The sequence below is a fragment of the Oncorhynchus keta genome, chromosome 30 (genome assembly GCF_023373465.1).
Source record: "Oncorhynchus keta strain PuntledgeMale-10-30-2019 chromosome 30, Oket_V2, whole genome shotgun sequence".
Taxonomy (NCBI): Eukaryota; Metazoa; Chordata; class Actinopteri; order Salmoniformes; family Salmonidae; genus Oncorhynchus; species Oncorhynchus keta.
The window spans coordinates 38,379,375-38,393,238 of NC_068450.1; the positions used below are offsets into that span (position 1 = coordinate 38,379,375).

At 42.2% G+C, this 13,864-nt stretch overlaps 1 protein-coding gene across 1 annotated transcript in view; it reads left to right on the forward strand.

Moving 5' to 3' along the window:
* The first annotated feature begins 1,828 nt into the window (after positions 1-1,828).
* Positions 1,829-13,864, forward strand: part of LOC118363541 (complexin-1-like) — a 42,314-nt gene continuing 30,278 nt past the window's right edge. The window contains exons 1-2 of the mRNA XM_035744504.2: positions 1,829-2,168; positions 3,077-3,181. Coding sequence (XP_035600397.1) covers positions 3,151-3,181 — 31 coding nt within the window. The 5' untranslated portion in view covers positions 1,829-2,168; positions 3,077-3,150. The remainder of the gene's footprint in view (positions 2,169-3,076; positions 3,182-13,864) is intronic.

A 13,864-nucleotide genomic window follows, 5' to 3' on the forward strand; every position in this document is an offset into this window, starting at 1 on the left:
ATATTGCAGCCCAAATAAATGCTTCACAGAGTTCAAGTAACAGACATATCTAAAAATCAACTGTTCAGAGGGGACTGCGTGATTCAGGCCTTCATTGTCGAATTGATGCAAAGAAATAACCGCTAAAGGACACCATTAACAACAAGAGACTTGCTTGGGCCAAGAAACACAAGCAATTGACATTAGACCGGTGGAAATCTGTCCTTTGGTCTGTTGAGTCCAAATTTGAGATTTTTGGTTCCAACTGTCTTGTCTTTGTGAGACGCAGAGTATGTCAACAGATTATCTCTGCATGTGTAGTTCCCACCGTGAAGCATGGAGGAGGAGGTGTGATGGTGTGGGGTGCTTTGCTTGTGACACTGTCTGTGATTTATTTAGGATTCAAGGCACACTTAAACAGCATGGCTACCATAGCATTCTGCAGCGATACACCATCCCATCTGGTTTTTGCTTAGTGGGACTATAATTTGTTTTCAATAGTGCAATGAAACAACACACCTCCAGACTGTGTAAGGGCTATTTGACCAATAAGGAGAGTGGTGCTGCATCAGATGACCTGGTCTCCACAATCACCTGACCTGAACCCAAATGGTTTAGGATGAGTTGGACCGCATAGTGAAGGAAAAGCAGCCAACAAGTGCTCAGCATACGTGGGAACTCCTTCAAGAGTTTCCAACTCCTGTTGGAAAAGCATTCCAAGTGAAGCTTGTTGAAGGAATGCCAAGAGTGTGCCACGCTGTCATTAAGGCAAAGGGTGGCTACTTTGAAGAATCTAAAATCTAAAATCTATTTTAATTTGATTAACACTTTTTTGGTTACTATGTGCTTCCATATGTGTTCGTTCATAGTATTGATGTCTTCACCATTATTCTACAATGTAGAAAATAGTCCAAATAAAGAAAAACCCTTGAATGAGTAGGTGTGTCCAAACTTTTGACAGGTACTGTATGTCTGCATGGCCGCAACTCAAGACCTGTACCTATGCCTTTTGCTAATTCTACTTTTAAACTGGGAGAGCTTTTAGTTGAATGGGGGATGACTCAACCCTACCCATCTCTACTCTGAGTGGAAGAAAGGTTAGGTCAATGTGAATCTAACAAGACCAAGAAAATATTGCAAGACTCCAGATGAGAGCACATAGAATTCCATTCGCTAATCTGTCAGTTAAAGTTTAACAGGCAACAAGGATCAGCTGAATGAACTACTAATTCCACCATTTTATTCGCTAATGGTGGCCAATATTCTGCTTCTCATTTTCAATTGCAGTAAATTACATCATTGTCATGTTGAAAATATCGACACAAACCCATACATGATGTAGCTACAGTATTAATACAGTACATGGACAATACAATGTTGGAGGAAAGCCTTTATAAGGTTTGAACTAGATCAACTGGTTGCCAGTGATTGGTTAACGTAATGTGAAACCGGTGCAATCTGGTTAAATCTTAATGTGTCAATGTTGTGATAACAGAGGTACTCAAGGAATACCTGACAATGGTAAGTAGGTCTGTCTACACGTTATTCTTTCCCTTCACAACCAGCACTGAAGCAAAATGCAATGTCTATGTGTAGCCTAATGAAAGCCTACCCTAGATGGATGTCGCCGTATATATAAAACATCTATGGATGTCACCTTCAAAATGATTCATTCAACCACATAAGTACACAAAAACATATGCATGACAAATTAAAATGTAGGTCAGAAATGGTTAAAAAAAATAGCAAGGCAGGTATATAGGTGGTCATAAAAGCTTAAACATGGTATCCTTTTCATGGTTGTGGGCTGAGGCTGGGTTGTCGGCTATATTCCGGTAAACTACTCAAGAAGACGCTATTAGATCGAAAGGGGAGGGGTGAACAAAGACTCACTGGACGGCGTCAATAATAATCGCTCTCTTTCGGTCAGAACGTGGGACGTTTCAGAAGGGAGCTCTCCATGTGATTGATTCCGTGAGTTTCTTCATCAGCGGCAGGCAAGGCAGCTGCAGTTCCCCTCATAAACACACTCATAAAGCCAGTGTGCAAGAAGGAGCAAGGACGTCCCTTTTCGCAAGCAAACCGGAGATGCCAAGCGTGTGCACTTAATATAATAGTCTGCCATTGCAAGATAACTTCATTTCCTTGAGTCTTATTGTCGTTTTTGGAAGATTCCAATCGCCGGACAGGTAATTATGAGCACAGACGAAAACCCTGCTGTCGGGTTTACTATGTTGTAGGACTATAACGGGGCTCTCCACTAGCAATGGTGCTGAAACCTGCCTTTGATGAACAGGGAAGTGGTTCTGTATCACCGCGATCATTTCCATGATGCGTTCACAAATGCAACGCGTTTATTCCTCGGTTATATGTTGAAATTCACTTATAATCTAAATTCATATGCTATTCTTGCAATAGGCTAAATACAATAAAAAATGAAAGAACACCGTAGGTTATAGGAACCGTACGAACATTGATCGGTTGGTTGACAAAACATTTGGAATCGTAAAAAGATACATTCTGTGTCGGCTACTGGAAGATGGAAGTTTTCATATATAGTACCAGTGGCAGGTATATAGTTTCATAACCGAAGAATTATGAGGGTTATTGGTGTTTTGGTCATCATCCTTCACCTCTGTGCTACTCCAGATACATTTGGAGACCTCAAAAAAATAGTTTTGATTTTCAGGGTCGGTGAAACATTTTTGACTTTGAGTAGCCTACCAATAAGAACACACGTTGCTTCATAATTTGCATTATCCCTAAACAGAAATGATCACATTTGATGTTTTAGGCAACAATGAAAATCCTACTAAGTAGGTACAGGACAAGTGTGACCATATTGTCATTTGTGCTCGTGACAAACGGTACATGCATGATTGTGCGCGCCTCTATTTTATGTTCGAGCTCTGGTAGCCTATAGCCTACTGGCCCTTGGTGTCCTTCATATTCAATTACTGATATCAATGAATTATTATGGAAATACGGCTGAATATCGTTTTTAAAAGTTTCCTCCGAGTAAAGGGTTTCGATTAAGACAAGTTACAAGTTTCAGCGGGAAACCTTAACACTGACCGCTTTTCATTTTTGACTTTAGATCTGGCAACAAAGGACTATTTCTCCTGCTGGAGACCTCGAGGATAAAAAAGGCAGGAATTTAAAGCCATTATCATGGATTTTGTTATGAAGCAAGCTTTGGGAGGTAAGTGTACCTTACGCTACTACTGCCTGTTGACACCATACAGCCAGTCTATGGATCTTGTCTATGGGGGAGATAGGGGGGAGCGTCCGAGTGAGATCATGCGTGTCAGACTATGGGGCATGATGGGGTCCGTTAAAACGACTGAAATAACTTTTTTTCATGTTGGTTAATGTTTTTTGGGGGGATAAACAGTTAGCACGTTGTACTGTTACCTTTTTATCACGTGTATAATCTGGCAATGTGCACTTGGAGTAATAACTATGCCAGTTAATCATTGAAGGCGAGATATGTTTCTTGGTGAAATTTGAGCACGGTAATTTATACATTTAGAATGTTTGGATGTTTAATGATAGATTATGTCAAACGGATCATAACATTTGGAATAAACACTGTTTTGGTTATGCGCAAATGCGCACTGCCATTACAGCGGTTAGTCCCTTTTTTTTGCGCGCTCTTGCATTTCAGTATCGGAAGACGACACATTGCACACGTTATGAAGCCCGAACCCTTAAAGAGCTATTTACTCTACCACGAAGGTGAGGTGGAGCATAATGGTTGAACATGTTGTCGTTCCTACAAAAGGAATACAGTGGTATCCTACCTGTAGCCTTTCCAGTGAGCACCGTAACAAAACACCAGTTTGGCTGTGTAACTGATTGTTGCCGATCATAATTACTGTGCAGTACAGTACATCCTGACTATTTGCAGCACTGCTCCTCATCTTGACATGCTGACTACACATTTCGCACCTGCGAAAGCCAAACCAACTGCAAATTCAATCTTCAACAATTTCATTAGTGCACATTAAATATGCATGATTTTCTCTTGATAATTGTTTGATTAACATATAGAGTAACGTATTTTTTTCACGAATGTAACAAATTGATCCCGCTGTATCATCAATATGCTAATCAATCTAGTGGATGGTGAAGTAAGTGTCTTGTATGGAGAGGTGCTAAACCTAGAGATAGACTGTCATACAGTAATCCCCTCACACACACACACACACACACACACACACACACACACACACACACACACACACACACACACACACACACACACACACACACACACACACACACACACACACACACACACACACCATTGTCCCTTGCCGCCCCCAAAAACGTGACTTACCATTTGCATCCCCATTACTCGTGTCATCGGGGGCTTTTTACAGCCGTGTGTTCTGAGTCACGATGATGGATATGCGGGAGAACCAACCCTGGGACAGCAGGGGGCTCAAAGGAGGGATGGGATTAGTTTCATTTAACAGATAACACACTAAAAACAAATGGTTCTTTATAGTCCCAATTAAGGGTTATTTAGCTTGTAACCATAGCGGGTTATACAAGTGCTCATAAGATTCTAAATGGAAACTGTGTGGTGCTATAACGAACAATGTTCTAAGGTTCTATAAATAACCATTAAAGGAGCAATGCAGTCAAAACCGTAATTTTACTGTCAAAAAAAAAATCCATACTATGAGGTCGAAATTACACTGAAATGGCTTAAATTAGGATAATGCCCTTTTAGTGTAAAGAGCTTTTTGAGGGGAAAAAATGCCTGGAATTTCAGCCTGTTCAGGTGGAATGGAGTTTTTGGCCCACAGCATGACATCACAATCTGATTTTCCTGACCAATGACCAGTCATCTTTTATTTGTATACATTTCCTCTTACTTTGAAGGGGTAAGTTGGGTAGGCTTCTAGATGATCTTATCTGCCAATAAGTGCTAAATATATTTACATTTGTATCACACCCACAACGATCAGACTGAGCATTTCAATGGCAAAAAGAGGATCATGGAAATAAATTATTAAAATTATGAAAAATATATTTTTGTGAAATAAACATGATTTATAAATAAAAAATACTGCGTGGGGGCTTCCGCTATGGTAACAACCCTTTTTGGGACTATATAGAACCCTTTTTATGGTTATTTTAGAATCTTTATGGAGAATAGTTCTATAAACAGCCTTTCTCAATCTCAAAGGTTCTACTCCCTATATACTGAGTGTACAAAACATTAGGAACACCTGCTCTTTCCATGACATAGACTGACCAGGAGAATCCAGGTCAAAGCTGTGATCCCTTATGTCACCACTTCAATCAGTGTAGATGAAGGGGAGGAGACAGGTTAAAAAAACATGTTTTAAAGCCTTGTGACAATTAAGACATCAAATCAAATGTATTTATATAGCCCTTCGTACATCAGCTGATATCTCAAAGTGCTGTGCAGAAACCCAGCCTAAAACCCCAAAGCAAGCAATGCAGGTGTAGATGCACGGTGGCTAGAAAAACTTCCTAGAAAGGCCAAAACCTAGGAAGAAACCTAGAGAGGAACCAGGCTATGAGGGGTGGCCAGTCCTTTTCTGGCTGTGCCCGGGTGGAGATTATAACAGAACATGGCCAAGATGTTCAAATGTTCATAAATGACCAGCATTGTCAAAAAATAATAATCACAGTAGTTGTCGAGGGTGCAGCAAGTCAGCACCTCAGGAGTAAATGTCAGTTGGCTTTTCATAGCCGATCATTTAAGAGTATCTCTACCACTCCTGCTGTCTCGAGAGAGTTGAAAACAGCAGGTCTGGGACAGGTAGCACGTCCAGTGAACAGGTCAGGATTCCATAGCCACAGGCAGAACAGTTGAAACTGGAGCAGCAGCATGGCCAGATGGATTGGGGACAGCAAGGAGTCATCATGCCATGGACCTGGATTGTGTATACGTATAGCCAAATAGCCATGTTATTTTTAATCTTTCTTTTAATTTGTTATTTACTGTGACAATTTTTTTATTTTGTGTATGTAAGTAAGCATTTCACTGTTCGTCTACACTTTGTTTTCTACAAAGAATGTGACAAATAAAATTTGATTGGATCTTTATAGATTCTTTTGAAGAACCATACAGTTTTTTTTCACTCTGTAAGCCTTATTATATTGTTGCATTCCCTTAAGCATTATCATTGTGCTAATTGACAAGTTGAATCAAGTGAGCTACCTCTGGAACAGCTGGGGATCCCTGAAGAGAGAATTGAGAACCACCGATTTAGTCAACCATTCTTTCACAAAACACCATCACTGAACATAGTCACATATAACATGTAATGGCATAACACAACAAATTAGATCAACTGGAAGGACACTCTCACTCACGGTTTCACCAAAAAAGATGTGAGCAAACCACACCACAAAATATTTGAATGAGCTGTTGCTAAAAGAGCAAAGAACCCCTTTGTGAACTGCAAAGAACCATTGAAGAGCTGAAAGGGTTCTCTGAGTCATTATGGTTCCACATAGAACCATCCCCCTTCCCAAAGAAGCCTTGTAAGCCTTGTATCGATAAAGTATAGTAGAATCCACTGTATACAAAGGGATTTCACACTTGAGGAAATTGAGCAGTGGTGCTACGGTCCTAACCGTCAGCAGTTTGGAGACATGTTCTTCGTTATTACTTTCCGACATATATGGGAAATGAGTAAGGAAGAAGACTGCCCTTTGGTTGATGAAGTTAGTCTTGTTTCCCCCTCTTAATAGTCTTGAATTGTGTCTACCTGATTATTCTGAAGACACAACATGTTTATGTTTTTCAATGTATGTAAATTGTAAAGTCTTTTGTCTTTAATGTCTTTTTTTATTATATGTCGGACCGCAGCAAGACTAGCTGTCGCCATGGTGAACCTAATACATTAAATAGAAAATAAATAAAATAAATAGTGATGAGATTTTCAGCCTTTGTTCAAAATACAGGCGTACAGGATGTTCATATGACTCTCTTTTGCGGCTGAAACGCCACATGTTCAAAACTACAGTACAGAATGCACTACAGACAGAGGAACAATGCATTGTGGGTCCCACAGAGCTCATGGCCGTACAGTCGAACAAATACATTGTGTATTATAAAGGGGCCGTTGAACGTTTCCAAAATATACTTGGAAAAAGGAATCAACACTCTACCCATCATCCCTCGGTGGCTTCTACGCTCGGGGCAGATAATACAGACATACTGAGCTTTAAACAGGATTTTACGTCACCAGGCCTCCCAAGTAGACATTTATCAGTATTACTGTATTTAAAAAAAATGTTTTCATTTATTTCACCTTTATTTAACCAGGTAAGCTAGTTGAGAACAAGTTCTCATTTGCAACTTCGACCAAGATAAAGCATAGCAGTTTGACACATACAATAACACAGAGTTACAAAACATACAGTCAATAATACAGTAGAAAAAAAGGAAAACAAAGTCTATATACAGTGAGTGCAAATAAGGTCAAATAAGGGAGTTAAGGCAATAAATAGGCCATGGTGGCGAAGTAATTACAATATGGCAATTAAACACTGGAATGGTAGATGTGCAAAAGATGTATGTGCAGTATTACAGTATTACTGTAGATAATACAGCTGGGACTGAGCTGATATGATGGCGAGGTGAGCCCTGGGGTGGGAAAAATATTTAGTGGCACAAGGTTACCTAGAAGGAGAGGGAGGACGCAAAGGGCCTCAATCTTGGAGTAGTCAGTGGGACGTGAGAGTTATCTCCTGCCCTTCACTGTCTGTAACATCAGCTGGAATGCACTGTGGAGTGTGGAGTGTATTCACACAACAGGGACACTTGAAAATATGCTAAATGTAGTAAACACACACAGAGCTAGATTTTCACATGCATGCCATTTGTACGCTCTTAGAAACTCAACTACGCACGCACACACACACACACACACACACACACACACACACACACACACACACACACACACACACACACACACACACACACACACACACACACACACACACACACACACACACACACACACACACACACACACACTCCACCACCCAAAATATATATGTGGACCCACATGCGGTAAACCTTTTCCTCTCCAACATCAGCCACAACATCAACCACACCCCAAGCAGCCCCTTTCCCCTACCCTTAACCACCTTCTCCCTCTCCTCTCCTCCTTTCCTTCTCTAGGTCTCTGGGTGCAGCCACGTGGAAATAGCCCAGTCCTGGCCCTCTCTTCTAATGAGGCTGACATGTGGCATGTCCTTGTGAGCTGCACGCATGGGCTCCACTGACTGCCATCCTTCACTAGAAGGCTAAGGGACAAAGCAAGGGATCCACTGCTATCTAGGCTCAGTCTAAGGGATAGAGCGAGACATAGTTCCTATAAATCTAGAGCTACAATAGTGTAGAATAGAATGTGCTGGGTGGAAGAAAAACACAGCAATCTCTAAATGATTGATGCATTGGCATCTGCCCTCATCAATCCTGTGAGGTCTGTCCTTGGCATGTTCCGTTAAGCTTACTGTGTGTGTCCTTTGCTCATGAAATAATAATGACAGATTCCTTCCACCTGAGGGATTTTCTCAGCTGTACTGGGAGAGTGGGAGATTGACCAATGACCACTGGAGGTATATCCCCAAGAGGGGTGCACTGCGGGCCGCTGTCAATCAATGCTCCTAATCTGGATTCCTGGTGTGAAAAACTGGTTGTTTGGATTAGTTTGTGAACGAACCCTGGATTATACATCTAAATAAATCAAATGAGGAAGTCATGCATTAATTAGAAAATGGAGAAACACAATAGCTGTGGCATTATTAGAATTGCCGTCAGTACAATCATCACCACCATTATCATTATGACAATAATCCCAACCAACGCTCAGCCGACCGTGAAGTCAAATAAGGGTTTCTTACCATAACTACAGTACAATAGCAAAACTGCTTCCTTAGCTTCCGCGTGGCTAATTATGATTATTTTTATTTTCTTTAAGCAGGGAGTGGGAATCAAAACAGTCTACCTGCGACTCCGGGGAGTCGATTGTGTGTGTGCTATAAAAGCCCTGGCGCTTATTGATTTATGTGCTGACCTAGAAACGGCTAATAGTGTGTGCTTAGCTGGGGCAATTTTTTACTATTTAATGAGACTGTTTGTCTGTTACCGGGAGGTGAGCAACAGTATCACAGTGGGGTGGCAGAATCAATACAGCATCCATGACGAGCTAGCCAGGAGGGGATCCGCCTGGGTTCAATGGAGAGATAAGATGGAGAGGTTGGGTTACTGGGAGATAATGGACTTAGGTAACGCTTTTATTGGGCACTAACAAGCAGGTGCCTCAGCAAATGGTGACATCATCCTTTAATAGTGAATGTGTCCCTTTTAATGTGCATCCGCTTCTGTCAACAGGAGGTTTTCTGATGTAGCGCGTCTGCTCTCTATGAGGAGTGATACAGTGGAGGCTGCTGAGGGAACGACGGCTCATAATAATGGCTGGAACCGAGGGAATGGAATGACATCTAACACATGGAAACCACGTGTTTGAAGTATTTGATACTATTTCACCGATTCCACTCCAGCCATTACCACGAGCCCGTTCTCCCCAGTTAAGGTGCCACTAACCTCCTGTGACAGCAGCATCAGGAAGAAATAGCTGCGGAAATGAATGAGAGATAGCGTGTGAAAAGGAAATGGATAAATGGCTTAATTTGCTCTGAATTTAATTTCTTTATGGCTCACAGAGTTTTACCTCCTCTCACACACTCACTTACTCACACCATGTACACAACAGGCTGAGGTAGATGTGTTGGGTTCTTTAGGGGTCAGCAGCTGTACATTCTCTTCCCGGACAGCCCACTTGGCAGTGCCGGCCCCTTCTTGGCTCTTGGCTCCTAATAGTAGCAATTACGATTGGGATTGTGCTGTGGTCCCCTCATTCCAGCAGAGAGAAAACAACTGCCACAGCAGACCCGTACGGGTACACTCACACACACACGCACGCACGCACACACACACACACACACACACGCACGCACGCACGCACGCACGCACGCACGCACGCACACACCACACACACACACACACACACACACACACACACACACACACACACACACACACACACACACACACACACACACACACACACGCACGCACGCACACACACACACTTAGAAAAAAGGGTTGTTCAGTTGTCCCCATAGGAAAACCCTTTTTGGTTCCAGGTAGAACCCATTTTGGTTCCAGCTAGAACCCTTGTGGGTTCCATGTACAACCCTCTGTGGGGAGGGTTCTGCCCGGAACCCAAAAGGGTTCTACCTCGAACCAAAAAGCGTTCTTCTAAGGGTCCTCCTACGGGGACAGCGGAAGAACCCTTTTAGGTTCTAGATAGCAGAGTGTAGAGACAGAGACACAGGAAACACACAGACTCACACACGCACAACAAACCAACAGATGCACTATAACAATGCCATTATTCACATGCACAGAAAAAGTTAAACATACACAAACAAATACCAGACACACATACACACATTACTCTGGCTCATATGCACGTCACAGATGGGCTTACTCTCCTCTGGTGCATCTGAGTGTGCCGTGAGGGAGTGACTCATTTGTTTGGCCTTGATATTTGCACCTATATTACACAGTAGCGCTTTGTCTACCATCTTTTTGCGTTTACGTCAATTTAACACAAAAAGCTCACACTTCAGTTTTGAATCTGTTTCATTGAGAAAAACATACAAACCTTTTTCACATAGTTACAACAGGGTTAGGTATGGATTCACTGCTATCAACTGTTATTCCTGATTACGGTTACATATTTTTTGTTTTGGGAACCAATTTACCAGTTATTTCAAAGCCATCGTGTTTTTGTCTCATTTGAATCTGCTTGACATTTCATTAAGTTCACTTTATCGTCATCAACAATTGCCTAACATTGTCATTTTTGAGGATGCTTTCATTGTTTTGAAGTGCGAAGTTCAGAATCAACGAAGGGGAATGAATATAATTGTACCATTGGTTTACAGCAGAGCAGTATTGTTGAAAATAACAGAACTGTCTTTTTTTGTTACTAATCTTAACATTATTTATTTATTGGAATCAATTCATCTTCATTTTATCTCTGACAAAAATGTTATTTATGGTCACATAGTATTTAAGTTCTGTTTATCCTCTTGGCGATTTAAATCATTTGACCTAATTGAGCAGAATTTCTTCCACAAAAATAGACACCCACAATGTTGGGCCTCACTTCCGTTCCCGAATATTGAAAGTTCACAGTTAAGCGAAAAGTGAAAAGTTCATTCAAGAGACTTCAAAAGCTAGTATCTGGTATGATTATATAAAGGAACCACAGCCGTCAAAAATAGGCCTGTGACGTTGGCAGTTAGATAACCTCACATTTTCAGCTCGGGTCTCCATACAGTATGCTACCCTGCACCACCCATAGAGATGAGTGCGTTACTGGCAGGCAGTGTGCTAAGGTCTTCTGGCCAGCGCATCGGTTATCCTTGCTGTGCCTCCTTGACCAGCTTCCAAAATGGCCACCTCATTCGTATGTCATCTTGGCAGAAAATCCCTATCTCTCCCCATGCCAGGCTTAAGCCTTCGAAATTGAAAATGTGAGATGTGGTTCCCTTAATGTTATAGGATATTCAGGTCTCTCCATACATTCACTTTCCCCTTACCTTCCTCCTTGCTCCTTTCCTGTACTTAACTCAAACATATAGGCTAATCAGTTATGTCAACCCAGACTATTAAACCGCCCGGCCCTGTTTGGTGTGCTAGGCCATTTATCATGTACACTTCTGGTGTCTGGATCCCATTCCGTGTATGTGTGTGCGTGTGTGTGTGTGTGCGTGTGTGCGTGTGTGTGTGCGTGTGTGCGTGTGTGTGTGTGTGTGTGTGTGTGTGTGTGTGTGTGTGTGTGTGTGTGTGTGTGTGTGTGTGTGTGTGTGTGTGAGAGAGAGAGAGAGAGAGAGAGTGAGAGAAGGAGGGACAGATAAAGAGAGTGGGTTAGGGGGTGGATATGTGCAAGATGTAAGGTCAAGCAGAATGCTTTTGTGAATAATAACAGTCCACCCACAGCTTGCATTTTCACCCTCACAAAAGGATTACCAAGTGAAATTGGCAACTGCAATTGTGGTGTTACAGTCTAGCATGTGTTTGCTGTAACCAAATAAAATAGCTGAAATCAAGATTTGCAATGGAGAGTTAGCCTCATGGAGCGATTTTGAGCAGGATGTCCCTCAAATAATTTATTCAGTGAGGAACCCCAGGTTCAGATGAAGGTCAATGAGTCTATCAGCCAATTAATCAACTAATTACCAAAGCCTGTACAATTCAATCCACCAATTGCTCTGCTCAGGAGTCTTCATATTGTGCATTCTACATGTATCTCCATATGGTGCCCTGTGGGCATTCTACTTCCAGCAATGTGCCTGGCTGGTCTTTTGTGTGCTGAGCAGCTCTTTGGCCCCATAGCTTTGAAGGCTTGGGGAGAGGGACATGTGGACTGGGCTGGGTTCCGCCGTTGGAGGCCAGAGTGGCCATAGCAATGCCCTGGTCTCTGCTGATAATGTCGGCGGCTGCGTCACGCGCCATCTGTCCAAGGGAGATTCCTCTCCTCATTTGCTCCTGAAAAAGGAGGGAATAGCATTTTCATTGTGGATAGCTCAGTTGGCCATCAACTGTAGTGAATGGGAGGGTCTGTTTCGAATGACGTAGGAGTTAGGTGTATAGAGAGTGGGGATCATTGAGGAAATTGGATTTTGTTTTGGGGGATATGCTGACTTTAGCATTCATCCCTCCAGGGCTCAGTCACAGGTATGATTCATCCGTCTCGTTGTAGAAATCTGAGCAGATTAGGCGCTGTCTCTCGAGTCAAAAATCGCCTGTTTCCATAACTAACTCCTCCCGTCGCTTGAGAGACGTGCTGTTGGATTGGGCGTGATGGATGCATCCCGCAACCTGTTTATGTGCCAGCCAGTTCCTATCATGCATGGTAAACAATTTGGAGGCCCTACTGTGTTTCCTTAACGGAATGTGCTGAAAATATGAAAATGAGCCCTTCTGCCTTCCACGCCTCAGCCTCACTTGATCAAATATGCCCTTCAACGAATCTGCTCTCTGAAATCATGTGCTCTCAAAGAGGGGGAGAGAGCCCATTACTTACTCTTGGTGGTATTTATCAAAATGCCATTCCACCTATAATCACCATCGTCCGTGTGTGTGAATGACAGATTCATTCACAGGCATTTGTTTGAAGTTGAGCTCAAATTCGAAAGGGATTACCTTTGAATATTGAGACTGTGTTTTTATAGCATTTCAGAGCTGGTACTATTAGTTGGATAGGGTAAGAAATTGCTTGTGGCAACGTTGATTATAGCGTTCCGAGAGAGTGGAATTGATATGCTCCAAGGATGGAGGTGGCTATCTTTGTATAGACTGCATTCAAAATGTTTTTTTTTTCCCCCAGGGACAGATGTGGCTGTTGTTGTGTGGCCTGAATTGTGCGATAGCACAAAGCATGTTTATCCTAGGTGTCCAATTTAGAAATAGACGTCTTTATTGTTGTGTACAGCTTACTACTATTTGGCAATCTACTACTATCTCTCCACCAATATTCCGAGATTAACAGCGGTGCTTAATTTTTTTTAGTTGAATGTCTTCAAGCTGCATTTGTGGCTTTTAACAAGCACCTTTATTAAGGTGTACTCACCAGAAATGTGGGCAAGTAAGAAAATACTTGCTGTGGGCGAGTAAGAAAAGACTTGCTGTGGGCGAGTAAGAAAAGACTTGCTGTGGGCGAGTAAGAAAAGACTTGCTGTGGGCGAGTAAGAAAAGACTTGCTGTGGGCGAGTAAGAAAAGACTTGCTGTGGGCGAGTAAGAAA